Source organism: Vanrija albida, assembly GCF_041260175.1.
Source record: "Vanrija albida strain AlHP1 chromosome Unknown contig_3, whole genome shotgun sequence".
NCBI lineage: Eukaryota > Fungi > Basidiomycota > Tremellomycetes > Trichosporonales > Trichosporonaceae > Vanrija > Vanrija albida.
In genome coordinates, this window is record NW_027191422.1 from 975,520 (window position 1) to 1,003,518 (window position 27,999).

A 27,999-nucleotide genomic window follows, 5' to 3' on the forward strand; every position below is an offset into this window, starting at 1 on the left:
TGGACGACGACGACGGCGAGGACAAGCAGGACGAGCCGAGGAAGACAAGGACAATGACGTGAAATGGAGGGATACTAGTTGCAAGGCACACCACACACCCACAAGTCCACCCGCAACAACAAGGCCATTGAGGCAGAGTTGACCAACAACAGTCAGTCGTTGCTGCCTCAGCTCTGAACCTAACCGGCGCGTCATTGTCCCCCAGGCCCCACACAAGCCTATGCGCTGCGGACCTGCACCCCCATTCCATTCCATTCCTCGCACTCCACAATGCATGTGGTTTCAAAGGTCTGGGAGGTGGCAGATTGCCAGAAAGGCGGCTGCGGCCAAGTCACGTGACTCGTGGCTGACTTTGGCAAGCTCGGCCTCGGCCGGCTCGGTCGGTCCCTCTTCAACTTCGGGACGCTCCTGCCGCTCCCTCTGCTTGGCCGCCGGGCTGTTCGCTGACTGCTCACTCCTGACCTGCAGCTCTGCCAGCTAAGCGACAGCAGCAGATCGGCGCAGAGACACCAGCTGCTGACGAAGGCAAGCCTAACTGACTCGCAAGCCTCACCTTGCAGCCTAGCTCACTCACTTCGTCACGTCCGTCTGCCGATTTCTCAACCGCGGGTGCAATGTCGGCATTCAGACCCCAAAGCTCGTAACGAATCGTTGTCACTTGGCATCATCACAACATTGCCCCACCCTTTGTCCCTCGCGTCCCTCCCCTTCGGGCTTTGGCCGTCGTCGGTGCTGCCCGGCTCCCAATGCTCTGGTCTCACGCCGTGCAGCCTGATTCTTATCAATCAGCCCGTGGCGGCAAGTGCTGCATGCACGAGCACCACACGATGACTCATTCCAGGCTCCGCACATAAAGACCGGCACCCACCGCCTGTCCCTCCCTTTCATACAAGTGGCTCTGCCAGGTCGCCGACTACCACACCGTCTTGCTATCTCGGCTTGCTTATCGGCTGCACCCGCCTTCATCCCACAATGGACGGAGCTCACGCATTGTCCCCGGCCCATGAGGCGCCCGTGGGCAGTCTCCCCAAGGCCAAGGACTTGACCCACCACCTCAACGCCATTACTAAGCGGCGTGTGGCCAACAAGCTCAAGGAGATGTACAAGTACTCAGGTGTCCCAGGCATGGTGTCGCTGGCTGGAGGTTCGTATCGTCTATCTACAATGCAGCTGCAGCTAACAGGCAGGCATCCCCTCGCCCGCCTACTTCCCCTTCGAGACCTTATCGGCGACCATCCTCCCGTTCGACCACTTGCCACTCGACAACCCACGCGTCCCGGTCAAGGAGAAAAAGTCGCTGCTTGGATGGCTGTTTGGATCGGGCTCTAGCTCTGCGACTCCCTCGATCACTGTCCCCAAGTACGCCAAGAACCCGACCGACCCGTACGCAGTCCAGCTCGCCACCTCCCTCCAGTACCAGATGGCGACGGGCCCGCCTGCATTCCCCAAGTTCCTGCGCGAGTACGTCGCGACTGTCTACAAGCCTGGATACGCCGATTGGGATGTCCTGCTCGACGACGGTGCGACAGACGGGTTCAACAAGGTCTGCGACATGCTCCTCGACGTTGGGGACACTATCCTTGTCGAGGAGTGGACGTACCCCGGAGCAGCCAACGCCTACCTTCCCTACGACACGACAGTCGTTGGAGTCAAGATGGACGGTGAGGGTATCATTCCCGAGGACCTGGAGTCGCTCCTCGCCGACTGGGACGAGTCGCAGGGCCGCTTCCCTCGGTGGGTACTCGCAAGTCCGGGCACCATGCTAACTTGTCAGTCTGTTGTACACAGTGCCCACCGGTCAGAACCCGACGGGCGCCACAATGCTGGGCGAGCGCAAGCAGGCGGTTTACAACATTGCGTCCAAGTATGACCTGATCATCGTCGAGGACGAGCCCTACTTTACGCTGTACAGCGGAGCGTACACGCCACGAGACTCCAAGCTGTCGCCGCTCGCCCAGTACCAGCGCGACCTCGAGAAGAAGGAGGGCAAGGAAGGAAACGAGGCGTTTATCAACGCGCTCCCTCCTACGTACCTCAGGTTTGACACCGAGGGCCGAGTCATCCGCCTGGATACCTTCTCCAAGACGTCGTGCCCCGGCTCGCGTCTCGGCTGGATCACCTCGTCGCCATTGTTCATCGAGCGCCTCACCCGTATCGCCGAGTCGAGCACACAGGCGCCGAGCGGGTTCGCGACCTCGCTGACGATCACACTGCTCAATACCTGGGGCCTGGACGGCTACATTCGCTGGCTGCGCGGCCTCAAGGGCGCGTACACTGTGCGCCGCGACTGGCTGGTCGACTCGCTCGCCGACGTCTTCCACCTCGAGTTTGAGGAGGACGGAGTGCACAACCCGAACGTCTTGACCGTGGCAGGGATCGGGCGCGGCGCCACGGCGTATGCTCGCCAGCTCCCGGGCAGCAGCGAGGCGCAGTGGGACGAGAAGCGCGGCGTCGCCTCACCCCACGGCAAGCCCCTCGTGTCCTTTGTGCCCCCGACCGCGGGCATGTTCGTCTGGCTCGCCGTCCACTTCGACCAGCACCCCGAGTTCCACTCGCTGGGGTCCGACGCGACCAACGAGCTGACCCGGCGGCTTTGGCTCAAGCTGGCCGACCACCTCGTGCTGTTCGCGCCCGGCTTCGTGTTCGCGCCCGACACGGCCAAGGGCGCCGACACTGGCGTGGGCTACTTCCGCCTGTCGTACTCGATCATCACGTACGAGGAGAGCCGCAGTGCGATCAAGACGTTTGAGGAGGTGCTCGTCCAGTTCCTCCACGGCAAGTAGTGGGGCCGCGGCGCGTCAGAAGCTGGGGATGTACAAGTACAAGTAGATGCATTGCTGTCGTGCAGATTATCAGTCTAGACCTGCAGCTCGCCGTGCAATGATCCGTCTAGGCCTACAGCTGGTTATCGCGACCCGTCTCGGCCTCTACAGCTCCTTGCCGAGGATCCAGTCAGTCTGGCGCTCGTCGCCGACGAAGAAGTCGTGGCTCCCAATCTTAGTGAACCCGACCCTGTTGTAGAAGCTCTTCGCGCGGTCGTTGTTCTCCCACACCCCGAGCCAGACGTACTTCGCCCCCAGCTCCCTGGCCTTGGCCAGCGTCGCAGCCATGAGGGGCTTGGCGATCCCGCGCCCATGGTACTGGTAGTCTGCGTAGATGCGCTGGAGCTCGATGCGGTCCTGGGCCGGGATGTGCTGCACGCACTCCTCGCTCGTGTCGGTGCGCAGGGCGGAAAAGGCGGCGACGACCTCCTCCCCGGCCTCGGTGAAGCTCGCGACGAGGAACGACAGGTTGCCGTCGGCCAGCTCCGCGGCGATCTTCGCCTCGGAGAAGTACTCGGACAGGTAGGCGTCCATGTCGGCGTCGGAGCAGGTGCCGACAAACGTCTGGAAGAAGGAGCGCGCGCCGATCCCCGCGATGGCTGCGGCGTCGTGCACCGTCGCAGCCCGGATCGTGATGTCGCTCGGCGTCGCGGCGCGCGACGGCGCCTCGGAGGGGCCGAGGTTGCTCTGTGCTGGGTGGGATGTGGGCGCTGGGGCGTCAGGCATTGGATGGCGCACACTCACGCCCCCACTCACCACTCATGGTTTCTGCTGGCGACTTGGTCGGGCCAAGACCGCTGTGCTGTATTGAGCGAGATAAGGGTGCAGCCAAGAACCACTACGGCGCAGTCGGCCCTTGTGTTGACTCGTCGTGGTTGCTTCTAGAACCGAGATGAGCAACGAGAGCAATGCGTATTCGGATCTCGACCCGCCGGCTAACTGGATACTCGACTCGGATGTCACCGACAATCACCCCCAGATTATCCAACCGCCCGCGCTTCGACAGCGCTTCGACGACGTCCACCCACCACGACTTACAATGCAACAAACATGCATGACTAGACCAGTACACCCAGCGCACACCGCATCTATCCGCGGCGGCGCTTCTCCCGCTTCTTCTCCCGCTCCATCTCCTTCTCCTCGGCACGCTCGACGTTGATACTGCCCTCGGCACGGCGCATCTTTGCGTTGTACTCGGCATCCTTCTCGGCCTGCTCCCGGGCGCGCTCGCCCGCAAGGAACCGGTTGTCCTTGCGCAGCTCGCGGATAGCTCCCTTGCGCTCCTTCTTGTACTGCGCACGGAGCTTGGACGACGCGGCACGCTCGGCATCCGGGTCGTAGTGCTTTCCGGGCGCGTAGTCGTCCTCGAACTTGGGCGTGTACGAGGCGATCGGGATCGGCTTGTGTGACTGCAGAGTGAGGGGCTGGCGAGCATCAACCGCAAAGCCGATCTGGCGAGACAGAGTCGAGCGGGTGCTGTCGACGAGGTTGCGAAGCTCCGGAGCCAGCTTGGCCACCCGCGAACCTTCCAGGATTGAAAGGACGGGCTTGAAAAGCTCAATGAAAGAGTCGGTCGAAGAGTACATGTTGGCAAAGGTCGACACAAGCTGGACGGCAACAGAGAGCAGGTCCGCCTTGTTCTGCTCGACATCCGACTCGGCCAGTGCCGACAGCAGATCTGCGGGCGATTGGTGCGCCACGCTGTTGGTCATTTGAATGGCGCAGACGACCTGGCTGGGGTACGCCCTGACCGCAGCAGCGTCCTGCTTCCGCTTGAGGAGGGCCAGTATTGACGAGGCCAAGAAGTCGATAGCCTCGGGCACGAGGCGCTTCGACATTGACTCGTACTGGGCAATGATGGAGCAGAGGAAGAGGCCCGAGGCAACGTCGGCGACGCCGCGGATCCGACTTTGCGACAGATACTGGCCGATCAGCAGCACGGCAGGCTGAACCACTGGGTGCGAGAAGTCACTGGTGGACCATGTGACTCCAACCAGACGGAGGATGACCAGCTCCGGGGCCGACGGCAGAGTCTTGGAGGTGGGGTTGCTGGCGCCGCGCGCCAGGCCACGCTGCAGGTTCTTCTGCATGATCGACAGCTTGGCAACAAAGTGAGATGCAGCAGTCAAAGGGTTGAGCTTGACCAGCGCTGCGAGGTGAGGTCCAAGCGCAGAGATGATGTCGAATGGTGGCTCGTCTTGGGACGCGAGCAGCAGGATGTAGTCGAGAAGAACGCCGAGGAAGTCTTGCAACTTCTCCTTGTTTCCTTGCGCCAAGCTGGGGTGGTGCAGGGCTCGGATGCGCTGAACGACGGTCGGCAAGGCGGAGTCAGGAAGATCCTGGACAATGTCGATGAAGTCCTCGACGGTCGACGGGCAGGCGAAGGTGAAAGGGATCTCAGTGGGCAAGGCCTTAGCCTTACCCTTGGCCTTCGTCCTGGGCGCCAGAGGGGTGTCGTCTTCGTCTTCGCTTGCCGACTCGACGTCGTCGTTGAGGTCCTCCATGTCGGAGATCTCGTCCTCGTCGTCTTCATCATCGTCCTCATCGTCGTCGTCGTCGTCGTCCTCCCCATCGTCGTCCTCATCGTCATCCTCATCGTCCTCTTCGTCATCGGCTGACGGCATTGCCATGTCCTCGATCGCTTCCCTGGTGAGACCAGGACCGAGGAGAGAGACTCCTCCATCCTCGTCCACGTCGCCGACAAAGTCGTCATCCAGGTCGTCGGCATCCGGCGCGCGGCCCGACGTAGCCTTGCGCTTCTTGCTGGTGGCGGCTTCCTCCTCGTCATCAGAGGCCTCGCCACGCATGCGTCGCAATCGCTTGGCCTCAGCCTCCTCCAGTCGCTCCTTCTCCTCGACAGCCAGCTCGTCCTCCGTCCTCGTACGATCCTTAGGCTTGGCACGTGCTTCGTAGCCGAGTGTGCGGACAAGCTCATCGTAGTCGCCATCGTTCTGCTGGTCCGGAATGGCGGCCACCGTGCGTGCAGGACCAGGAAGCTGAACTGCTGGGCGGACGGGGACCGATTCGCCGAGAAGGGCACGAAGCTCATCGAGTCCTTCGTCGAGCTCCTCGCGCATCTGCGAGTCCTCCTCCTTCTGATGTTGGCGCTCAAGTTTGTACTCCTTGCTCTTCGAGATGATCTCGGACATGACCTCGTGCTTGCTCTTCTTGCGCTCAGGCTAACAGTTAGCGATTGCTCAGACCTTGAAACCTACCATTTCTTCGTCATCCTCGTTGTCCTCAAAGCCGCCAAAGTGTTCACGGTGAACCTGTCGGCGCGAGATGGCACCAGTGTCCTCGTCGTCGTATTCGGCGAAGCCTTGGGCATCAAAGTCGTCTCCCGGGAGATCATCGACATCCCGTCCGCCGTGCGTGAGGCCGCCAAGAGCCCAGCCATCGTCTCCGTCGGCTCCAAACGCGTCGTCGTCGTCTTCGAGGTTGAAGGCGCCCTTCTTGCCTTGACCCTTCTGACGTTCACGCGTGTAACGCTCGAGCATACGGTCCTCCAAGGAAAGCGAGGGGTCCGACTCTCCAAAACGACGGTCACGGAAAGTACCGCGGTGGTCTCGGTTGTTGTGCTCTGGCAACAGTGTCTTGCGGCGCTACGACGTTAGATGCGATGGTGAGTGGAGAGCTCACCTGCTCCAAACCAGCTTGACGAGTGGCCGTGGGACGACCCGTCACACCCTTGAGCTTCCTCCCACCGACATCATGCTTCAACTTTGTCTCGCGCTCGTCAAACTTGTTGAAACGCGCGCGAATGTCGTCGAGCTTGGCGGCCTTCTTGGCCCGGTCGACATCTTGAGATGCGCCCTTCTTGCCACCCTTTTTGGTTTTCTTTGCGACGGATTTGCGATTAAGTCCAGCCGAGTTGAGCGCATTCTTGAGCTGCGCCAGCTGGGAGGGTCCCATTGTGAATAGGAGCGGTTACTGGGCGATGCAAGTGGTCAATGTTGTTGCCGAGAGGTGGACATGACAGTGGTCAACTTTTGAGATTAGCTGTAGTGACTTACACGTGTAATTTCAATTGATACGGACAGGAATGGTATCTCCGTGTTGTCGAGCCGTCAGTTGCGTCAGCGGTGAGGTAGTGGCCACTGGATGTATTGGACAATGTCGTCGAGCAACTGCCGCATACACATTTACATTGACCATTCGACGAGGGGACAGACCCCAAGACTGAGACCATGCAAGGGGAACCCTCGAGGGATAAGGACCTCTCGTTTGCAAGGCTCAGCGACTTGAACTTGCACTTGACTATCAAAATGTACGCCTGAGGTACCCCCTCCACCTCCCCCGTCCTCAATACTGACTCGTCCAGCGTCTCGTTGGAAGGCAAAATTCACAAGCGCAAATACACAAAGCTTTTAGAGGATGAAGAACTTCAGCGCTCGCGTTTTGAGAGGGAGTGAGTCGAGGTACACATGCACAGCGAGCTGATCCACCAGCGGCCTGGCCGACCTCGTCGTCACTTGCCAGCTTTGGGCCGATGGGCAGACCTTGACGCTACCCTACCGGACTGCCTGGAAGGATTTCCAGCGAACGTACATGTAAGCATATCACCCCGGCAACGACTCACCACCACAGCTGGAATCAGACCCTCATCCTGCCTATCACCTATCCCAGCCTACTCCCCACAGCTCAGCTCGTGTTCACCATCTGGGATGTCCAGGGCGCAGGCAAGCCCGTCGCCGTGGGCGGTACTACCATGAACTTGTTTAGTTCAGATAGGTACGCAATGGGGAGTTCGCGAGCTGACATCAAGGACGCTCCGTCGTGGTCAACAGCGCCTCTTCGTTCACCGCGATGTGGAAGGCGATCCCGGCGTCGAAACAACAACTCCGAGTGAAGTTCACTTGGAGGAGGACGAGATGGGACGGCTGGAGCATTTGGTCAAGGAGTACGAACGAGGGGACGTCACCAAGATAGATTGGCTGGATCGTCTCGCCTTCCGACAGATTGAACGGGCCCATGCTGTAGGTGTTTCACTCCCAATACTGCTGACTTTCTTCAGGCCGAAGCCAGCAAATCGGACAACCTTTATCTCTACATCGACCTTCCCCGCTTCGACTTCCCGGTGGTGTACTCGGAGAAGGAGAGCCAAATTCCGTATCCTCCTGCTCCAGTATCTCACCAGCCTCAAGCGCACCCCCACACTCAGCTGCTGCCCGCCGACTCTCTGGGCTCAGATAGGCATCTCTGGCGTTTGTTCGACCCAGACTCATGGCGCGAGAACCCGGTCGAGATCAAGCATCGTAAACTCCTCCGCAGTCAGAGATTGGGCGATGAGGGGCGTGACCTCAAGCCCGGCCCAGTGGACCGTGATAGGCTGAACGTGAGTCACTGTGGAGACAAGCCACTAATGAGTAGGAAATATTCAGCATGCCTCCAACAACCGAGCTCTCCTCCAACGACAAGGACCTGCTATGGAAGTTCCGGTTCTCCCTCTTCCGGTCTCCCCGGTCGTTGACAAAGTTCCTCAAGTGTGTGACCTGGTCCGATCCTGTCGAAGCAACCCAGGCGACGGAGAAGCTTCTGCCACTATGGGGACAAGACGTTGGCATGGACGATGCTCTGGAGCTCTTGGGTCCAGGGTTCACAGATCGTCGAGTGCGCGCATTCGCCGTCCAAAGGTTGCAGCGGGCAGACGATGATGTAAGTCGGTGTGAACCGATGACTGCTGACCCCCGCAGGAAATCCTGCTTTATCTTCTGCAGCTCGTGCAGGCACTCAGGTTTGAGCAAGATCCCACCCGACCGACCAAATCTCATCGCCGCCGAGATGCAGCCAGCCAAGAAGAGCAAGACAGCCGATTGGCGCAGTTCCTCATCGACCGCGCTATCGCGAACCCCATCTTTGCCACCTACCTTCACTGGTACTTGACTATCGAGTGCGACACGCGGTCCACTGTGGGCAAGATGTACACGAAGGTTGCGTTTAGGTTCATGACCAAACTTCAAGAGGTATGTGAGGTTGCCTACACACCTGTTGACTTTCAGACTCCCAAGGGCATTGCCCAGCGCGACGTGCTGCGGCGTCAAGGTGAACTCATCGAGTGCCTGTCGGCCCGAGCGAAGGACATCCGTTCCTCCAAGGACACCAGGTCCAAGAAGATCGACAAGCTGAGGGCATACATTGGGGATTCCAAGCACGGGCTTTCCCCGATTCCGGCACCCCTGCCGTTACCCTTGAACCCACGTGTCTCTGTCACGAACATTGTGCCGGACAAGTCGTCGATCTTCAAGTCGAATCTCTTGCCATTGCTTCTGTGGTTTGAGGATGACGACCCGCTCGATGACGAGGTGGACAGCCCTCGCGGCGAATACCCGGTCATCTTCAAGAATGGCGATGACTTGCGGCAGGACCAGCTGGTCATTCAGCTCTTCAACCTAATGGACCGACTACTTCGCAAGGAGAACCTCGATTTGCGACTGAGCCCTTACGCTGTGCTCGCTACATCAACTTCAGAGGGCATGATTCAATACGTGCCTAGCAAGAGTCTCTCCGCCATCATGGCAGAGCATAGCAACCTCCAAACGTACTTGCGAGAGAGCCACGCCGATGTGGGCGCCCTCGGATCCTACGGTATCGAAGCAGGGGTCATGGACACGTTCATCCGCAGCTGTGGTGAGTTTAGACAATGGAAGCAGCACCGCGGTATTGACAACCGCAGCTGGCTACTCCGTCCTCACCTACGTGCTCGGCGTCGGCGATCGGCACCTTGACAACCTCATGTTGTCGCCCGATGGTTTGTGTTGACAACGTGATCAGAAACTAACTGCCCAGGCCACTTCTTCCACGTTGACTTCGGGTACATCCTTGGACGCGACCCGAAGCCTTACCCGCCACCTGTCAAAGTGTGCAAGGAAATGGTCGATGCCATGGGAGGAGTGTCGTCGGCTCACTATGCTCGCTTCCAAAGCTTCTGCTACACGGCCTTCAGCATTCTGCGCAAAAACTCCAACCTGATTCTGAATCTCATTGCGCTGATGGTTGATGCCGGTATCCAGGATATTCAGCTTGAGCCTGACAAGGCAGTGTGGAAGGTACGTCTGGTCGCTTGGGCCGGGCTGACTTTCAGGTGCAAGAGAAGTTTATGCTTGATTTGAGTGAGGAGGATGCCATCAAGCAGTTTGAGGTTCTCCTAAGCGAAACCTCTTACATTACAGTCGTTTTCGATCGAATCCACGACTGGGCCCAGTATCTGAGGGATTGAGCTCGGCCCTCGTCGTTGGCGATCATACCCTGCATTAATAGCATTGCCATGTTGTACTGTTGATGGAGTTGTGAACGAGGAGGTGGAGAGACCCGTCGATATCCGACCGGCTGGAAGCGGGAGCCGGTTGGTGGCATTAGCCGTGTAGCGACGACTCGGCTGACCGACGAACAACTGGATGAAGCACAACTGGAAGGAGCTGATCTCTCCCATCACGCAATGCATGGAAGCAAGAGGTTGGGCGCTGGCTTGGTAGTGTGGGGCTCTGCGGCATCCGTGCCACCGACACCTGCTGGGCGAGTCCTCGGCCAAAGACCCTGCTGCGCCATTGACGCCTCTTGCCTCGTTTTGCTCGTCCTGTGACGCAGGTCTGCCGCTGCCGCTCCGCCCTCGCTGCTGCTGCTCGGACAGTTTATGGCTGGACAGGTCTGCGTGTCCTGGTGCAAGCAAGCAAACATGCTCAATACTGCCCGTGCTGCGCAGGAGTGGACGAGTCGGGGGGTTAACCCAGTGACGCTTTGGGACGAGTGTTGGATGTGAGACTGTCGGACTTGATGCTGCATGCACACAGACGGACCGATCTGAGGAGGTCAGACAGCGTGGTGCCCCTGCAGTCAGTGCGTGAGCAGCCTTGAAGGAGCAGTTGGAGGCGAGAAGGGCGTGTTGTTGTTGTCCATGAGCCTCGGGCTCTGGACGCGTTCATCGCACGTCCTGCCCGTCCAGGACCATTGAAGTGTGCCCAGATGTAGAGATGCAAGATGGCCTGCACGCAAAGTCGAGACCATGTTAGTTAGGTTGAGAGTTGTTGCAGTTGCCCACAACCCCGCAATCTTGACAGACTAGACAGATTGTCCCGAGTGACCCAGTCATCCACTACCCCGCCGCCGCCCCCTCTCCCTCCCTCCCTCCTCGCATCCAACCCATCCAACCCCGCAACCCCAAACTGACCCACTTGGCATTCCTCATCTCGCGATCTCTCTCATTAATCAATCCGTTGGCATCACACCACACCACTCCCTCTGTCGCTCCACGCCAACCGCCCATTCTCAAAGTAATGGGCGAGCCGCAATCCATAGACCCACTGCAACACGCATTGCACCAGTCAAACTCGTCGTCATTCTACCCCGGCTCGGGAGGCCCTTCATCCCACTCGCAACCGCCGGCAATGGACACCTCACCCTCCTCCATCTTCCCAATCATCTCGCCAGGGACAGCAGACGCGCTCGCCACCGACTTGGGAGCATCGTCGGCCCCGTCCAATGGCCTAGGCAAGCGGCGCAAGTCGTCGTCGGGCGCCCAGCAGCCGTCAGCAAGACCTTCAGTCGCACACTCGACCACAACCACCCAAACCACCAGCCCAGAAATGCCCCTCGACGGCGACGACGAGGCAGAGTCTTCGACGGATCGCAAGAAGCCGCGGGGGTCGGCCAATGCACAGGTGCTCACAAGTAAGCAACGCCGCTGCGAGACTCTGCTGATCGCCGCCAGGTTGTGAGGCCTGCCGCAAGGGCAAGTGAGTACCAGCTGCAACTTGTTTCACTGCTGACTGTAGGCGTCGCTGCGAGCCATCCCCCCTGGTGCCCCCCGATCATCCGGACGTCGCCAAGCTGCCGTGTGCGCGATGCCGACGTTTCGCCCTCGACTGCGTTCGCATGCGCGTGTCGCGGCGAAAGGGGCCAGCTCCTGTGTACGTGCTGGTCGGGTGCCATCGAGGGCCCTCGAGACTGACGAGAGCAGCGACCTCAGCGCCATTTCTGACGCTGCCCACGGCTACAACCCCGGCACGTCTGGAGAGAGTGCGAGTGAAGCACCGAAGGGTCTCCCTGCGTCCTCGACAGGCAGCAGCGGTCTTGACTTTGATGTTGGTCAAGGGTAGGTGTCTCGGACGAGGTCAAGTACTGACTCGCAGCGTCGCCATCCCATCGCCATCGTTTCCCCTGCTCGCGGCCTCGCCGAACGTGGGGAGTATGGGCACAGCCGTTCCGACCAGCTTGGACCAGGTCGTGTCGCCACCAGTACTCGAGAATATCATCGGTCTCTTCTTCGACTATGTGTACCCTCTGACCCCCTGCTTGCACCGACCGACATTCATCGCGGATCTTGCGGCTCGCCGCGACAAGACAGACCCTGTCTTCTTTGCGTTGACGCTTGTCGTCCTGGCCTCAACGCTAGTGCAGGTCCCTCGCATTCTTGTCAACCTGGACAAGCAGGAAGTCGAGGCCTTGGCACGGCGCTGCGTCCGTGTAGCGAGGGCGAAGACAGCCTACCTTTGGGAGGACCCAGTCCCCGTCCGCGCAGAGTTTGGTGCGTGAACGAAGACGGCTTGTGCTAATCTGCCAGTGGTCATCTTCTATCTCGAAGGGATCGTTCATCTGCTACTTGGCAACAACACGGCCCACGTCATAGTGACGGCTCAGGCCAACCAGTGCGCTCTGGCACTGCGACTGAACGAGGAATCTGTATGTGGTCCACCAGTCGCCTGTACTGACAATGCAGAGTTACGAGGGCCTCAACCCCATCGAGTCCGAGATTCGGCGGCGCATCTACTGGTTGCTGTTCCAAGCCGACAAGAGCACAGCCTGCTTGCGCGCCCGGACAATCTGCTTGCGTCTGGAGGACGCTCCAGGCTTGCGGCTCCCGTCGGAAGTGGACGACGAACAGATCACACCTGCTGGAGTTCTGCCCCAGCCTTCGGGTCGGACCCCGCTTATTGCAGGGTTCAACATTGTGACCAACCTCTTCCGCATCTTGAACGATGCCCTCCTTCTTCAGCGGCGCAAGTCGTTGCCTTCGGTGGACAGCATCCTGGCCGACCTTCAAAACGTCAACGAGCTGAGAGAGCGAGTGATTAATGCGACTGTCGAAGTCGCGAGCCCATTGCGTATTCGTTCTGCCTACGACTCGCGAGCAGCGAGCCCAGCCAAGGGATGGGAGGCGAATCTGCAGGCGAGATTCTTGGACTTCTTTTCCGGCGCTACCGACAACGACCACATCAACAGCTTCATGGTCATGCAAGGCAACATCCTGGTGACCCAGCAGGTGGTTCGACTCGTTCTTCTACAGACCCGCGAATCTCTGCTCCGCCAACTTGCGGCCCTTACACACATGCCCCTCCAGAGTGTCGGCGGCCTCGCGGGTGTCCAGAATAATGAGGTTGCCGAGGATATCGCCTGTGACCTTTTGGACGGCCTGAACAGTCTTCCTGAAGAATGCGTCGCCACCAACGGCCCGTCTCTTGTGCAGAAAGGTATGAGTTTGCCCCGGGTTTGGCTGACCGTTAGTCCGGTTTGTTGCGATTCAGCTCATGGAGGGCTCGACTTCGACGTCACCACAGGCTGTGCGAGCGTGAGTAGTAAGCCGCCTTGGAGTGCTAACGCGTCGCAGGCAAACCCTCCTCATGCAGTTCCTCTCGGTGCTGAGCGTCATCGAGGGCATGTACACTTTTGGCCGAGACGTTTCAGCCGAGTAAACAACATTGGCTTCTTCTTGGGTAACTTGTGTTGTCAGTTAATAAACAAACCACTCCTCTGGTGTCTATGCATCATAGTTTTACAAGTCTACAAGCCGGACCACTCGTGGCGGCCCTTAACAACAAACTCGTGAACGAGCTGCTCTTCTGCCAAGGCGTCGTCGCTGACGAACACCTTCCACTTGCCGTTCTCGATCGACCAGCTGTGGATCAAGTCGTCCCAGTGGGCCAGCTCGCGGCGAGTGACCGTGACGGCAACACGCTCCGACGCCCCTGGTGCGAGGACGCCGGTGGTAGCAATGCCTGCGAGGTGGCGAATGGGGTGGGCGAGGTTGGAGACGGGCGACGAGAGGTACACCTGCGCGCTGGTCGATCCAGCAACGTCTCCAGTGTTGGTGATGGCGAGCGAGTACTCGATCGTCGTCTCGTCCTTGCGGGTCGCCTCGACGTCCGAGTATCCAAAGGTCGAGTACGACAGGCCATGGCCGAAGGGGAAGAGGGGCGTGAGCTTGCGCTCGAGGAACCACTTGTAGCCGACGGCCAGGTCCTCCGAGTACAGCACCTTGCCGTTGGCCGAACGGAAGTTGCCGTGCGCGGCAATGTCCTCCTCCCGGACGGGGAAGGTGATGGGCAGGCGGCCCGAGGGGTTGACGTTGCCGAAGAGCACGTCGGCGAGGGCGAGGCCGGACGCGTTGCCGCCGTACCAGGCCTGCACAACGGCGGCGACGTCGTCGACCCACGGCATGGAAACGGCGCTGCCGCTCTGCACAGCGACGACGGTACGCGGGTTGGCGGCGGCGATGCGGGACACGAGCTCGTTGGTGCGCTGCGGGAGGGCGAGCGACGCACGGTCGTAGCTCTCGCTCTCCCAGTCTGGGCTGAGACCGACGGCGACGACGACAGCGTCGACCTCCTTGGCAAGCGCGACCGCCTCCTCGATCGCCGCGTCCTTGTCAACGACGGGGAAGCCGCCGATACGCAGACCAAAGTTGCAGATCTGACCGACGTCGGGCGCGTCCTTCATGACGCCGGGGATGTTGGAGAACTCGGCACGGATGGAGTATTCCTTGCCGGCAACAACGTCGATCTGGCCGAACTCCTCTGATGTGCCGTGCCCGAAGAAGGTCTCGCCAGGGGTCTGGAGCACGTCCCAGTTGTCGACGACGAGCACGCCGTCGACGTACAGCTTGGCACGGCCGCAGACTGCGAGACTGAACTCGTACGCGCCGGTGATGGGCGCGGTCCACTTGCCGCTCATAATGGCGAACCAGTTCTTGCCTTGCAGGCTGTCGGGGACACCGTCGTTGAGAAGGACGTGGGAGGCCTCGCGGCGGTAGTGGTGAACCACCTCGGAGCCGGGTGCCAGGGAAGAGTAGAGACGCATGTCGGCGCCGGCGATGCCATCGTCGCGGACGATACCGTCGAGGTAGGGGAGCATCTTGTGCGCTGAGGAGTCAGAGAGGGGTAGGTGCTGCGTACTTACAGGAAGTACCGAGCGAGTACTCGACAGAGACGCCCTCCGGAGCGACCTGCTTGATGCCGTCAAGAACGGTCACAACGTAGCTGCAGTTGAGCTGCGCTGATCCGCCGCCGAAGCACGTCTTGTCGAGGGCACGGGGGCCAACGACCGCGACGCGCTTGACATTGGTAAGGGGAAGAGCCTTCTGCTCGTTCTTCAACAGAACGTTGGACTTGGCGCCGAGCTCCCGAAGGAAGACACGGTCCTCGGGCCGGTCGTTAGTCACCTCGACGTCGTCGCCATACACGGTCGCCGGGGACATGCGAGCCGTGCGCTGCGCCCAGACGAGAACGTTGCGGACACACGCATCGATATCACGCTCCGAGATCTTGCGAGCCGCGAGCAGGTGCTCGACAAGGTACGGCGTGCGCCACTTGGCCGTGCCGGGCATCTGGTTGTCAGTGGCGCCACACCCAGTACCCACCTCAAGGTCCTGGCCGGCCTTGATGGCGGTGTCGACCGAGTACGTGCCGAACCAGTCGCTCATAACGAGGCCGTCCCAGCCCCACTGCTTCCTCAGCACGCCGTCAAGCAGCTCCTTGCTCTCGCTGACGTGCTCGCCGTTGACGCGGTTGTAGCTCGACATGATGGCGAGCGGGTTCGAGTCTGCGACGGCGATCTGGAAGGGACGGAGGTAGACCTCGCGCAGGGCGCGCTCAGACACCTCGGAGCTGACGGCGGTGCGCTCGTGCTCGATGTCATTGGCGACGTAGTGCTTGAGGACGGCAGACACGCCCTGACGGGTTAGCTCAAGGCTGAAGATGGTACCCACATTCTCCTGGAGGCCGTTGATGTACGCCGTGGCGAGGATGCCGCTCAGGATGGGGTCCTCGGTGAAGCTCTCAAACGAGCGGCCGCCGAGGGGGGATCGCTGGATGTTGATGGTGGGTGCGAGGAGGGCGACGGCGCCGCGGTCCTTGGCCTCGCTCGCGAGGAGGCGGCCGGCGGCGTGGACGAGGTCGGTGTTGAAGGTGGCAGCGAGGGCGGTCTCGCACTGGAGAGTCGGCGTCAGCGGCCTCCCCGGTCGGCACCTGGCCTATACTCACAGGAAGGGCGATACCGGCGGCTAGGAGGGTCAGCGCTACACTTTGCTGAGAGGTGCAACGTACTCTGCTCGGCGAACGAGGCGCCGCGCGCGCCGTTAGGGCCGTCGCTCATCTGGGCGGGTGAGCCTCCATAGGACCATCGCACCCACCTTGACACCGGGGATGTTCAAGCGCGGGACCGGCACCGTGTGCCACCAGTCGGCGCCGGCGAGCATGGTTATCTTCTCGGTGCGCGTGAGCTGGGCGAGGAGCTCGTCGACGTCGGCGTCGAGGAAGGAGCGGTCGCCCGTGTGCCATGGGCTGGGCGAGACCTTGCTTAACGACGGCGACGAGAGGGGCGGGGAGGGGGGGAGTGCGGCCGTCATCGTCGCGGACAGTGAAGTGGACAGACGGTTGGGGGTGAGCTAGGCGGGGGAAGGCGAGGCGAACTCCAGGACGCGTCCCAGCAGCCATGTATTATCTATCCACGCAGTTGCGGGCGTGGGTGTAATGCCGGCCCACGGCCCGGCGCACTCGCACTCCGCAACTACGCGCCGCTGCCTGTCGGTGTCGAGAGTCAGTTGCCCTGTCGGGGTAGGTCAAGTCAACACAAACGGCGGTCAGCTGCGGCCAAGAATGTCGAGCCGATTTCCATCTCGGCCCGCCCTGGGTTGTCGTCACAAGACAAGTCCTGGGCCGACGTCCGCACCATACGCCGCACGCCGCATACCCTGCCCACTACGTCCACCACTGCTGGCTTGCGGTATATCCGCTCGGCTCGTCCGGAGCTGCGCATCAACGACTTGTACGCATAGTTGGTCCGCCAAGTGGGCCGCGCCACGCATGGAGCTCCACATTGGCGGCGCGACCGGCGTTGTTGAGGCCGTACCAGCGGCCAGCGGCGATAGCAATGGCCGAGCGCTGTTGCCCGCGGCGCGAGTGTCCCCGGCTGCACCCGCCGCTGCTGCTCGCGTGCTTACGACAGCAAACGGTGTATGTTCTGCTGGCAATGAGGTGGGTGTAGCAGTGTTGGAAGCAAGCAGGCAGCGCGTCGGCTCGCTCGGAGCGGCCGGGGGGCTGCAGCAGATGGTTTGAGCACCTAGGAAGCCACTGCCAAGCTTGTTGGTGCGCGGTGTGCGATACGGAGCCCCCGGCCCGTCTAGAGGAAGTAGCTGGCTACTTCCAGGCGTGGATAGCGAGCGGGATGGTTGACGACGGCGTCCAACTCTCCCCCGCTCTCCCTTGCCATGCTACAATGATGCACATCCTGACGTTACCAGATTGCAGACGGCGGGTTGCCGAGGGGCGGCATGGGAGTGGACGCTTTGATCACCGGAGGATGGACCGGCGGCTTCGGAAGGGCATAAGCGGATGGGCGTAGTTGTTGACGCGGGGTTGAGGAAGCGCGCCGCCGCGCAGTTCTCACTGTCCCGGAACACGCATCTCGTACATAGCGACGGCAAGCTGGTCAACCGACTTGGCTTCTCCCCACGGCGGCTTGACGGACGAATCTACGGTGGTGACTTTTGCTCACATGGGAGCCGTTCCCGTCCCCCCTCGCCCGCCCTTGAACTGACTGTCAGCATGTCAGCATGCTAGCAGGGCAGGGTCGTCGGTGGGCATTGTCTTCGAGTGAGGTGAAGAGAAGGAAGACAAGGCCATGTCAACACGCCCGCCACAACAACACCCGACAGGTCATGTCACATACATTTGCCCCCGCCCTCCTTCCACCCACCCCTGAGCGCGGCGGCGCGGCTGATGACCACCACTGACGTCCACACCTCACACCGTGTCGTTCAACTCTCTCCTCCATCCTCCTCTCACCCATAACATGTCTGCAATGGACGTCGACACCCCCACCGCCTCCTCCGCCGTGGTCAAGGACAAGAAGCCTCGCTTCGAGGTCAAGAAGGTGCGTCTGCTGGCTGCGCTCGACGCGACAACGACGACCACAACGACGCGTGCTGACTCGGCAGTGGAACGCTGTCGCCCTCTGGGCGTGGGGTGAGTCTTGGGTGCAACGCTGCAACGTGCAAGGTACCGCATAGCACCCAGCTAACTCAACCCCCAGACATTGTCGTCGACAACTGCGCCATCTGCCGTAACCACATCATGGACCTTTGTGAGTGCTGCCGCTTCCTCGCGAGTGACCCAGCGCTCACACTGCAGGCATCGAGTGCCAGGCCAACCAGGGTGCCGAGAGCGAGGGCTGCACCGTCGCCTGGGGTATCTGCAACGTGGGTGTGCCGCCGCCTGCGCCGCTGACCCGCAGCACGCGTTCCACTTCCACTGCATCAGCCGTTGGCTCAAGACTCGCCAGGGTGGGTTGTGCCATCTGGGCCTCGAGCAACCGCTGACACCAACGTACAGTGTGCCCCCTCGACAAGTACGCTCACCCCCCGGCTGCCGTGCACCTGCTGACATGCACAGCCGTCAATGGGAGCTCCACCGCTATGGCCGGTAATCGCTCGGATACCGCCGTCGAACCAAGACTTCTCTCTCATCCTCATGTGTACAACCGAGCGACATGTAATACTGCGCATTCACGAGGAGGAGCACTGTATTGTGCTCCAAAGGGCTTGTGACTTGCGCGGGCAGGATTGCCGCTGCCCGCCCTTGCACGCTCGCAGCTTCTTGCCCAGCCGCTGTCCGAATGTGTGACATGATGCAATGCTAATGGCTCGCCCAACTTCCCCTCCCCTCTACCCTCTAGAAGTCTATCTACGCCTTGGCCTTCTCCTCGACCGGCTCTTCCACCCGTGCCCGAGACTGCGACCACTCGCCGCGCTCAAACCTGCCCTCGGCCGTCTCGACCTTCTCGCCGAGGGCCTGAACGGCGTCCTGCAGCATCTGCGTGATCTGGATACGCGTCTCGCGGTCTGCATCGTGCGCGGCGGCGTCGCCGTCGACGTGTGTTGGGCCGGAAGGCTTGGCCCCCTGCGCGCGGTGCGCGTTGACGACGGCCTCGACCTGTGGCCTGATCGACTCGCCGATAGTCACGCTGACCTTTGCGCCTCCTCGCGGCACGAAGCGCGGGAAGCCACGGTGCTCGTCCATGATCTGGTCAAAGCCTGCGGGTGTCAGCGAGAACAACAACCCCTATATGGCCACGCACCAGAGATCCATATTGGGACAATCTCGGGCATGACCCGCGAGTCCATGATGATGCGTCCGCTGCCGGTCAGCAAGCGGCCGCGCCGAGACACTTACACGCCCCACTTGAACCGCAGCAGCCCTCCGGCGGGGTGCGAGAACTTCTGGTTCACCTTGCCCTCGGGGAAGATGTGCACCTGCTGTCAGCGATGCCCGGCAAGACACGCACCCATGCGCCCTCCTCGACGCGCTGAATGGCCGTGTCGACGGCCTTCTGGTAGATGCCGCCGCCGCGGACCGTCTCGATGACCTGGCCCGCGGTGAAGAACTTTGCCGTCGGCGCGCTCGTGAACATGATGTCGGAGGCTGCTGTCAGCCCCAGCCAGTCGCCGCTACCCACCTCCGAGCGTCCAGCGCGTGTTCAAGCACGTGGTCTGGGGCGACGCGAGCGGGAAGAAGTTGGACGTCGGGAGGAACGACCACATCTGGGGTCGGGTCAGCGGGAACCAGTAGCGCGCGCACCATCGGGTCGTCGACCACCGAGTTGTGGTTGCACACTGCGGGGTTAGCGGGGCAGCGGGCTCAACGCAGCCAACGCACCAGTGATGATGCCGCGGCGGAACGGCTTCTCGCCGTCGATCTCGACCACGCCGTCGGCGTCGCCCGCCTCGGCGACGTCGATCGCGTCGTTGCGCTGGGCGAGCGCCTTGAGGAGGTGCTGCGACCCGTGGACGTGGTAGCCTTGCGTGGTGAGGTTGAGGAAGGCCTTGCACGGGAAGCCGATAAAGCTGAGGGTCGCGGCCGACAGGAGGGACGAGGGTGGAGGCGGCATGGTGGGGTGTTCGGGGGGATGGCCGCGGGGCTGGGAGCCGGTCGAGGGCGACACTGCGTCGTAGTAGCCGTCAGTAGGCGCGGCGATGCTGGGGCAAGTGCGAGGCAGGCGAGATGGAACGAGGAGTCAATGTTGTTGTTGTCGCGTCCGAGGCAGGTCGGGACTGACGGAAAAAGTTGGGTGCCGATGGTGGTCCGTGCCTGAGCTGACAACGTTGTCACTGCCGACGGTGGTCCGAAATCATCCTGGCGCGCGCGCTGGCTGGGCTGCACAAAGCCAGGCGCCACCAAAGTCGCGGCAACATCAACAACATTGCGCTCGGCTTGGACCTCGACTCGTCCTCGTCCTCGCCCATGGTAGAATGCCACAGTGTGCACAGCGCGCACAGCGGCTGCATGGACCGTGCGTGCCTCGTCATGACATTTGGCGCGCCTAACCCCGTGCACTGCACAATCACGACGACCAGCCCCTGGCCGCCGTGCTTGTCTCGAACACGCGTCATTGACCATCGCGACTGTCCTGAGACAACACCCCGCGCTAGCTAATTGTTTACCTTGGACACTGCAGGGTAGACTTGAATCGGGGTGGCAGCAACAGCAGCAACAGCAGCAGGGTGCACCCCGGATCGCGCAGAGTAGAGTAGAGACGAGTGCAGTGGCTTGGGATGAAACCCGACCCCCAGAGGGCAGAAGGGCACGCCGAGAAGCACATGAGTGAATTGAGTTTGGCCCTCTCGCACCTCGTACTCTTCCTGCACGTCGTCGCAGTCGTCTGGCCTCGTCGACTGCATTCCTGCATCACTCGGGGCAAACACTACACCTCACAACCCTACTCTGTCTCTCCTCTCGACTCACTTGCAACAAACACTCCATCTACAATGCTCCTCAAGGCCACCGTCCTCCTCGTGCTGCAGCTCGTCGCTGCCGCCCCCCTCGACGCCCGCGCGCCGCAGCACGACGACCCCGTCGCGCTCTCCGAGCCCGCCGCGGCGGCTTCTACCTCGGTGCCGCCCCCGCCGCCTTCCACCTCGGCCCCGCCGGTGCCCTCGAACACTTCGTCGAGCGTCCGCCCCCACCCGACGATCGCCCCCCAGCCGGCCGACGCCAACCCCGCCGTCAACCAGACGGTCTACTTTGTCTGGCCGACGCAGGACGCCTGGTGTGAGTAACATGCCATCGGCGGCTGTCGCGCCCACACTGACACCCCACCAGGGGTCAAGGACCCCGAGTTCGACCAGCCCAACCTCTTCCAGCTGCGCTTCCCGCGCCTGTCGTACGGCTTCACCGTCTACCTCACGCACTGGAACGCCAGTATGCTTGCGGTCCCGCGCCCCATCTGGGTGGGAGGCATCCATTCGAGTGAGTACGCGGTGGGAGATGGAGGGGGATGGCGGCGCTGACGGCCAAGACAACGGCACGACCAACCTGCAGATCAACGACACCAAGCTCGACTACCCCAGCGGCGACCCCCTGGAGGAGTGAGTGGCATCCGTAAAGCGATGTAGTGCGAGCTGACACCTGTAGCGCCAACCCGGGCCACGGATACATGCTTGTTGCCAAGTCGGATGACGGAGGTGAGCTGGCGCTGGCGCCGCCGTCGCAGTCGCTGACGCCGTAGTCCACGCCTTTGGCTCGCAGTTCTTCGAGCTCAAGCCCAAGGGCAGCAATGCGACGTACCCAGCTGGCTGGGTTCCCGACTTTTGAGTGGGCGAGATGCTGTGCTGTCGACGCCCTGGGCGTATGAGGAGTGTGAGGCGGTGGTAAGACACTCGTGTGGTGGTGGTCACGGGCCGTCGCAGGCGGTACCCTTGTTATGTGTTTACGAAATAGAGGCCATGCTGTTGCTGGACCGACGCGTTCATGGACATGACTTTGATGTGATTGTGACGGAGATGGTGGGACGGGGGGCGAGTCGGTCAGTCACCGAGAGTCGGAGGGCCGAGGGCCGGGGCCGATCGTGTGGCGGCGGCGGCGGCCCTACGCCCTACAGGGCCGAGCGATGTGCTGGCCGCAGGTGCTGGTGATGCGAGGCGGCGTGGGGGCGAGGCGAGCAAGCGAGATTGAGGGAGTGAGGGGGGAGGGATGGCGCTCACGGACGTCGCTCGTGGCCGTGCGCTGCCCTCGGCCTCGGTCTGCCTGTCGGTGGTCGCCAGCGCTGCATGTCGCCGAGCGAGGTCGCCGCGGTCGCCGAGCCTGCGTCGTCGCGACTGAGGGATGCGGTGCTGGCTCGAACAACTTGCAGCACAGAGACAGACTAAGGCTACGAAGGGCCGGGCTAGGCAGTTGCGGCTGTTTCACGGGCGACGCGGCGACGTCGGCGGGCGTGGTCACTTGCCGTTCAACCGCTGCCCGCTCGCCCCTCGCCCCTCGTCGCTGCATGCTGCGCTGCGCTGCGCCGCCGCCTGCGCGCTTTTATCCGCAGGCGCGGGAGCCTGCGGATGCGATACGACGAGCGTCGTCCACGAGCGAGTCGGGCCCGCGCCGTTGGTCTGCCAGCTCTCGGCATTTCTATTTCGAGTAACGCGGGAGGTGGGGGACCCTTGGCGCCGTGGCGGCGGCGTCTAGGGAGGATGAGTGGGTGGGCGGGCAGAGCTAGATCGCGAGCGTCGCTCGCGCTCGCGCTCGTCTGCGCTCGTCTGCAGGCTCGATGGGCGACGGGCGGCGCGATCTAAAAGTTTATGCTCCGAGACAGGTGTGGCAGAGCGCGGACACTGGCCGCTGCGCCGCCCGCCGCCGCCGCCGTCGACATGTGTATTTCCCGCGCGTCTGAGACACGATCCATCCCAACACGGACGAGTCGTTGGCTTGTTGCTGTCGCTGTAAACAGCACTGTTGCTTGTTTCCTCTTCTCATTCGGCACGACCGCCTCCCCCCCCCCCCCCCCAGCATGCTCCTGTCCACGCTCGTGTCTGCCGCGCTCGCGGCCCTCGTCGCGGCGCAGAACTCGACCTCGTCGTCGAGCACGACTTCGCGCTCGCGCAACAGCGCGACGCACAACGCGACGCTCGCGCTCCCCAGCGGCGCCGACGCCGAGACGGTGACCATCGGCGGCGCGGCGAGCGTCTCCTTCGGCGACCCCGTCCCGACCGCCGCGCCCGCAAGCGGCAGCGGCAGCGGCAACGGCGGCACGCTCGGCGGGCACCCCGACGACTCCGACGCAGGCTTCACGTTCCCGACCAACACGAGCTGGTGGGTGCTGGGCGCGGGCGCGCGCCAGCCCAACACGCTCCAGCTCCACTTTCCCTCCAACACGACGGCGCTGCGCATCTTCCTCACAAACAGCGACACGAGCCTCCTCAAGCGCACGGTGCAGCTCAAGACGGTCATCAAGCCGGCCGACGGGACGACGACGTTTACGCTCGACACGGCCAAGCCGCTGTACGGGTGGGTCGGGGCAATCCAGCGGACAACTAACAGCGCAGCGCGCAACCCGGCAAGGGCTTCGTCCTCGTCGCGCAGTTTGCCAACGCGCGTGAGTCGCGACGCCGGGCATCGGGAAGGCACTGACCCCGCAGCATCCGTCTCGTCGCAGCGCTTCGAGCTCAAGCCGGCCGGCAGCGCGCCGTCCTACCCGCCGGGATACACGCCGAGCCCAGACAACACGGTGTACCCGAGCCACAAGGCGGCGAGCGGCGCGGCGCGGCGTGTCGCGGCTGGCGTGGCCGTCGCCGTCGTCGCCGTCGCCGCCGCCGCGGCGTTCTAAGCCCGCGCTGCCTGCCCCGCCTGCCCGTCTGCCCCAGACACCACGTCACATGTTGTACAACGTCGGATGCAGCCCATGTTATCTCTCTGGCGCGGCGTCGCCGCCGTCGCCCTCGCCCTCGCCGTCGCGCACGGCGAACCGCTGCAGATCCTCGATCCGCACAGACCGCAGCGTGTCGAGGGCGGTGGCGGCGAGGTCGACCCTGCGGAGTCAGCGTCGGCGTCGGTGCACTCTCACCTCGGGACCACACCATCGCCGAGGCGCGCGCTCGCGGCCAGCGCCTCGGCCCAGCGCGCGACGCACAGGCACCACCTGCACCCGGGCGCGAGGCCGGCGAACCCGGGGCGCGGCGTGCTCAGGTCGTTGCCGCGCGCCTTGCTGAACTGGAGAAACTCGCGCGTCACAACCCCCGCGACGTAGTGCTCCCCCACGTCGTCGGCCAGGCCCCAGCAGTACCCGTCCCGCCTGAACCCGGTCGGGTGGGTCGTGTCCCCCGGGCGGGTGTGCGGCTGCAGCGGGCCGTGGAGCACTGGCGTGGCGTGAGCTTGGGGGGAGGGGGGGGGACGTACCGCTCAGCCTGGACGGGTCGAGCACCATTGAGCTTGCGGCGCGGGGCGTGGGGGCAGTCTTTGCGAGGCGGAGGCGGAGGCGGGCGAGGAGGGGCCGCAGCATTGAGGCTTTGGGATAGACGCTGTCGAGTATTGTCGAGTGCAGTGCCAAGACGCGAGATACTGACGGCAACGTTCGCCCACCATGTCGTCATGATGCCTCCGCCTCTGCCTCGGCCTTCGCATCATCCCCCCCACCTCCACACCAAGCCGCTGTCCACACCGCTGCTGTCCAAGCCGCCGCACTCCGCCGCACTCCGTGCATGACCTCCGCGTCGATGAATTACTACGGATCGCGCTCAAACTATGACCACAACAGGCTACACTCCTCCACCCCCACCACACCCTACCGGTGCTGCTGTTGCTGCTGCGGCTGCGGCTGCATGCCCATCTGCCCGGGCACCTGCCCCACCTGCCCCTGCCCAACTCCCCCCGGCAGGCTCATCATGCGCATCTGCACAGGCGACCCGTACGGCCCCACCATCGGCACCTGCCCCGGCATCTGGCCCTGCAGCTGGCCGGGCATCTGGCCCTGCAGCTGCATCTGGCCCGGCATCGGGCCATAGCTCTGCCGAAGGTTGGACGGCCCAAGTTGAACCATGCGCTGCGGGTACCCCGGTGGCAACGGGCTCGGGCTGCCAGGGATGCCTCCCTGCTGAGGCCCACCGACTTGCTGCTGGCGCATGTAGGCGACGTTGCCTTGAGGGAGGTACATTTGCTGCCCGGGCGAGCCACCGTAGCCTGGCTGCGGCACCGTTGGGACACCGGGAATGTTGACTGCCCGCATCGTGTGCGCCATGTGCTGCTGTTGCTGCTGCTGCTGCATTAACGCGGCTTGTACTTGCGCTTGCTGTTGCTGCTGCTGGTGCAGCGCCTGTGCTTGCTGAACCGCTGCTTGCTGCTGCTGCTGTTGCTGCATTTGCTGGGCCATGGCCTGTTGCTGCAGTGCCTGCTGCTGGATTTGCTGCTGCTGGATCTGCTGGTGCATCTGCTGCTGCATGTGCATCTGCATCTGCACCGGCACCATCGGCATGTTGGCCTGCTGCTGGTATCCGGGTCGCACCTGCTGAGGAGGGTAGTACCGGGCCCCTGGCGGAAGCGTGTGAGGGGGAGGCTCGCGGATGCCTGCATTAGGAGGAGCCATGAATCCCGGTGTGCCAGGCAGCGTCCTTTGCTGCGGGGCAAGTGGTGACTGCTGAGGCCCTGGGGTACCAGGTGTCGGCGTCGGCAAGGCTCCAATCGCAGCCACAGTCTGTGGTTTTAACCTGATCGTGACATTGTCGTGGACCGCCGTCGCGCGGTTCGGGTCCAGAGTGCCGCGAATAAGCGGGACTCGGTTCGAGAGCAGCCGCTTGGCCAGCTTGTGGGCAAGTCCGGGAGCCGTGGGCTCGACGCCGGTAGGAAGGAGAGCTGATGGGGGAAGAGCAGAGCTGTCGACAAGGCTGGTGAGCGAGACCAAGACTTCCTGCGCCACGGCCTGCTCGCGATCCGTGATCCACGTTTCGTCGCCCTTGCGCAGGCGCAGATCCTGCCACAGCTGGAGCTCGGCGATGCGCTCAGAGTTTGCTTCCAGAATTTCCTCGGCCGTCTTGGCCTTCTCCTCGGGTTTCTTCTCCACGTCGCTGCTTGATGCCTCCGTCGTTTTGGTTTCCTCTCCGTTGGCTTCTTCCTCTTCCTCCTTGTTGATGGTGCCGGCCCACTGCTCGTTGACCGCTTCTATTGCTTTGGAGCGACGTGCCCATTCACGGTGGCGGCCGAGCTCGCGCATGCCGTCCAGAGTCGAGTAGTAGCCCATGCCTGACGCTCTGCTCGAGTCGTAGGTTGGCGCAAACGTGGGCGTGAAGGCAGTGTTGGAGGGTGGGCGGATCTTGACACCACGCAGCGGGCTGCCGGCTGCGATTGCTCGCCGCTGGGCCCGAATTGCCTTCCAGGCCTGAGCCTTGGTGCTTGCTCGCCGGACGACAGCTTCCGACAGCGTTTTGGATGCGCCATTGTCGGCTTGTCCGAGAATCTCGGTCGTGTGGACTGACACGGGCGTAGCGAAGCCAAACTTGCGCCCTTCCGCGGCCAAAGATTCCAGCAATGGCTTGTCGAGCTTGAGTTTAGCACGGACAGCTTCGATCTCGCGCAGATCAGCCGGCGAAGTATACCATTCGCCACCGGCAGCGCCGAGGCCCTGTCCTGGTGTCCTCTGGACAAGAGCCCAGCGTTCAGATGGGGCCTCGAGCGGGCTGCTCCCATCGGCGTTGGGCTCCACTTGCAGCAGGAGCTGGTGCAGGGCCGCACAGAACGTGTACAGCGGCGCCGGAGGGTAGTGGGATGGCAATGGCGGGACAGGCAGGTGAATGCAAGCGCGCGATGGCACGGGGTTGGGGTACCCGCCCGGCGATCCTGGTGACAGAATGTGCTCCGAGAAGTTGTGCAAAGTGTCCTGCCGCGTGAGTCACAAGTCTCGGCCTCTCAAACTCACGACCAGCGTCTCCCACGTCAGGTTGTCCTGCTTGAGAAGATGGCCAATCGTGTTCTCCTCCTTTTGTGTGTAGTTTGGCGGCAGGTAGAAGGACAAGACGTTGTTGGCCGGAGGTGGAAGCCGCGTCGCCATTCTGCACAGTGTTAAGAAGGTTCTCTGCGCGCACGAGCCACCACACACAAAGACTCACTGAGCAACAACAACAGCAATCGCCTCGCGAACCTGTTTTGACAGCAATCGTCCTGGAACAGGCTCGGGCACCGAGCCGCCCTCGGTCGACTCTTCGGCGATGGCCTCCGTCTTGCCGTTTGCAGAGCGCAAGCTCACGCGCTGGCGCTTGTTGTCTGGCTCGCCGTTCGCCGCCGCGGGGTCAGCCGCTGCGAGCGACGTGCTGGGCGAGGCGGATGCCGCAGCATCTGCAGATGTCCGGCGCTTGCGCTTTGAGTTTGCGTCTGGTGTGGATGCTGCGGCAATGTCAGTCACGAACAATGGTGGATTGCAGACACGCACGTAGATTGGGCTCGCGGGTCGCAGCCGAGCCCCGCGTCTCCCTAACCATGGTTGATCTGCGTGGTGGGGTAGGCAGGATGAGGACGAGGGGGAGGGTGCTTGGATGCCGAGGAGGATGCGGAGGGCGGGCCGCGGATTGTTGATGTTTGGGTTCGGCGTGGTCGAGGCGAGCCTAGCAGTGGGGTCGGTCGTGTCGGTTGCTGCTGAGGTGATGATGCCTGGCCGAGGGGCGGGTTGCTTGCGAGGTGGGTGGGGAGTGTTTGTTTTTTTTATTGATGATCGCGGCGCTGGGTTGCGGTCGGCGCGACGATGGAGGCTTGACCGGCAGACGGGGTCGAGCACAGTTGTTGGTTGGGACGCGTCCCTGGTTGGGTGCTCAGGTCGTGAGAGGGACGCGACTCTAACGGCGCGGCGGCGGACACGGCGCGCGGCGGGCTCTTGTCGGCGGGCGGGCGGCGGTCGTGGATTTGGGCGATGCGGGGGACACGGATGCGTCACCGCGGGGCTGAGCGTGTCGGCTGTGGTGGCTAGAGAGGTGCGAGGAGGAGTGGGGGATCGAGTGCAATGTGCTTTTGCGTCTGTCGATGCATGCACTGGCAAGAGAAGGGGGGAGGGCGAGGTGTGTGTGCGTGTTGGGTGGTGGGTGGTGGGGTGGGTGGGAGTGAGTCTGTGACTGGCTGGTAGGCATACGAGCCCAGCCTGCCCAGGCAGGCTGACGACTCACGGCACTTTG

At 62.5% G+C, this 27,999-nt stretch overlaps 12 protein-coding genes across 12 annotated transcripts; 6 read left to right on the forward strand and 6 right to left on the reverse strand.

Moving 5' to 3' along the window:
* Positions 1–972: 972 nt before the first annotated feature.
* Q8F55_003691 (uncharacterized protein) lies at positions 973–2,783 on the forward strand (the record flags this gene model as incomplete). Its single annotated transcript, XM_069352221.1, has 3 exons — positions 973–1,144; positions 1,188–1,734; positions 1,775–2,783. 3 exons carry the CDS (start codon positions 973–975, stop codon positions 2,781–2,783), a joined length of 1,728 nt encoding a protein of 575 aa, XP_069209639.1.
* A 144-nt stretch (positions 2,784–2,927) lies between these two features.
* Q8F55_003692 (uncharacterized protein) lies at positions 2,928–3,585 on the reverse strand (the record flags this gene model as incomplete). Its single annotated transcript, XM_069352222.1, has 2 exons — positions 2,928–3,532; positions 3,579–3,585. 2 exons carry the CDS (start codon positions 3,583–3,585, stop codon positions 2,928–2,930), a joined length of 612 nt encoding a protein of 203 aa, XP_069209640.1.
* A 325-nt stretch (positions 3,586–3,910) lies between these two features.
* NOP14 (nucleolar complex protein 14) lies at positions 3,911–6,734 on the reverse strand (the record flags this gene model as incomplete). The annotated part of the gene is made up of 3 exons (XM_069352223.1): positions 3,911–6,001; positions 6,038–6,424; positions 6,462–6,734. The coding sequence occupies 3 exons, from the start codon at positions 6,732–6,734 to the stop codon at positions 3,911–3,913; spliced, it is 2,751 nt and encodes a 916-aa protein (XP_069209641.1).
* Positions 6,735–7,009: 275 nt separating this feature from the next.
* On the forward strand, positions 7,010–10,038 carry VPS34 (Phosphatidylinositol (PI) 3-kinase; the record flags this gene model as incomplete). Its single annotated transcript, XM_069352224.1, has 12 exons — positions 7,010–7,089; positions 7,144–7,230; positions 7,271–7,372; positions 7,410–7,553; positions 7,588–7,798; positions 7,837–8,157; positions 8,193–8,477; positions 8,516–8,785; positions 8,822–9,449; positions 9,496–9,570; positions 9,609–9,868; positions 9,904–10,038. The coding sequence occupies 12 exons, from the start codon at positions 7,010–7,012 to the stop codon at positions 10,036–10,038; spliced, it is 2,598 nt and encodes an 865-aa protein (XP_069209642.1).
* A 1,165-nt stretch (positions 10,039–11,203) lies between these two features.
* Positions 11,204–13,507, forward strand: Q8F55_003695 (uncharacterized protein; the record flags this gene model as incomplete). Its single annotated transcript, XM_069352225.1, has 9 exons — positions 11,204–11,486; positions 11,527–11,551; positions 11,591–11,725; positions 11,776–11,910; positions 11,948–12,342; positions 12,379–12,497; positions 12,535–13,285; positions 13,320–13,383; positions 13,423–13,507. 9 exons carry the CDS (start codon positions 11,204–11,206, stop codon positions 13,505–13,507), a joined length of 1,992 nt encoding a protein of 663 aa, XP_069209643.1.
* Positions 13,508–13,595: 88 nt separating this feature from the next.
* Positions 13,596–16,437, reverse strand: Q8F55_003696 (uncharacterized protein; the record flags this gene model as incomplete). The annotated part of the gene is made up of 7 exons (XM_069352226.1): positions 13,596–14,953; positions 14,991–15,417; positions 15,451–15,762; positions 15,799–16,020; positions 16,073–16,092; positions 16,136–16,184; positions 16,222–16,437. The coding sequence occupies 7 exons, from the start codon at positions 16,435–16,437 to the stop codon at positions 13,596–13,598; spliced, it is 2,604 nt and encodes an 867-aa protein (XP_069209644.1).
* Positions 16,438–17,882: 1,445 nt separating this feature from the next.
* On the forward strand, positions 17,883–18,515 carry HRT1 (RING-box protein hrt1; the record flags this gene model as incomplete). Its single annotated transcript, XM_069352227.1, has 7 exons — positions 17,883–17,963; positions 18,028–18,055; positions 18,123–18,173; positions 18,221–18,288; positions 18,324–18,372; positions 18,422–18,437; positions 18,482–18,515. The coding sequence occupies 7 exons, from the start codon at positions 17,883–17,885 to the stop codon at positions 18,513–18,515; spliced, it is 327 nt and encodes a 108-aa protein (XP_069209645.1).
* Positions 18,516–18,772: 257 nt separating this feature from the next.
* On the reverse strand, positions 18,773–19,976 carry TAZ1 (Lyso-phosphatidylcholine acyltransferase; the record flags this gene model as incomplete). The annotated part of the gene is made up of 7 exons (XM_069352228.1): positions 18,773–19,122; positions 19,167–19,225; positions 19,262–19,341; positions 19,374–19,510; positions 19,545–19,629; positions 19,667–19,701; positions 19,745–19,976. 7 exons carry the CDS (start codon positions 19,974–19,976, stop codon positions 18,773–18,775), a joined length of 978 nt encoding a protein of 325 aa, XP_069209646.1.
* Positions 19,977–20,853: 877 nt separating this feature from the next.
* Positions 20,854–21,679, forward strand: Q8F55_003699 (uncharacterized protein; the record flags this gene model as incomplete). The annotated part of the gene is made up of 5 exons (XM_069352229.1): positions 20,854–21,136; positions 21,188–21,334; positions 21,384–21,453; positions 21,500–21,549; positions 21,594–21,679. The coding sequence occupies 5 exons, from the start codon at positions 20,854–20,856 to the stop codon at positions 21,677–21,679; spliced, it is 636 nt and encodes a 211-aa protein (XP_069209647.1).
* Positions 21,680–22,862: 1,183 nt separating this feature from the next.
* Positions 22,863–23,678, forward strand: Q8F55_003700 (uncharacterized protein; the record flags this gene model as incomplete). The annotated part of the gene is made up of 3 exons (XM_069352230.1): positions 22,863–23,359; positions 23,398–23,447; positions 23,491–23,678. 3 exons carry the CDS (start codon positions 22,863–22,865, stop codon positions 23,676–23,678), a joined length of 735 nt encoding a protein of 244 aa, XP_069209648.1.
* Positions 23,679–23,756: 78 nt separating this feature from the next.
* Positions 23,757–24,350, reverse strand: Q8F55_003701 (uncharacterized protein; the record flags this gene model as incomplete). The annotated part of the gene is made up of 3 exons (XM_069352231.1): positions 23,757–23,880; positions 23,916–24,207; positions 24,248–24,350. The coding sequence occupies 3 exons, from the start codon at positions 24,348–24,350 to the stop codon at positions 23,757–23,759; spliced, it is 519 nt and encodes a 172-aa protein (XP_069209649.1).
* A 282-nt stretch (positions 24,351–24,632) lies between these two features.
* Q8F55_003702 (uncharacterized protein) lies at positions 24,633–27,315 on the reverse strand (the record flags this gene model as incomplete). The annotated part of the gene is made up of 4 exons (XM_069352232.1): positions 24,633–26,717; positions 26,757–26,889; positions 26,947–27,220; positions 27,267–27,315. The coding sequence occupies 4 exons, from the start codon at positions 27,313–27,315 to the stop codon at positions 24,633–24,635; spliced, it is 2,541 nt and encodes an 846-aa protein (XP_069209650.1).
* Positions 27,316–27,999: the final 684 nt, after the last annotated feature.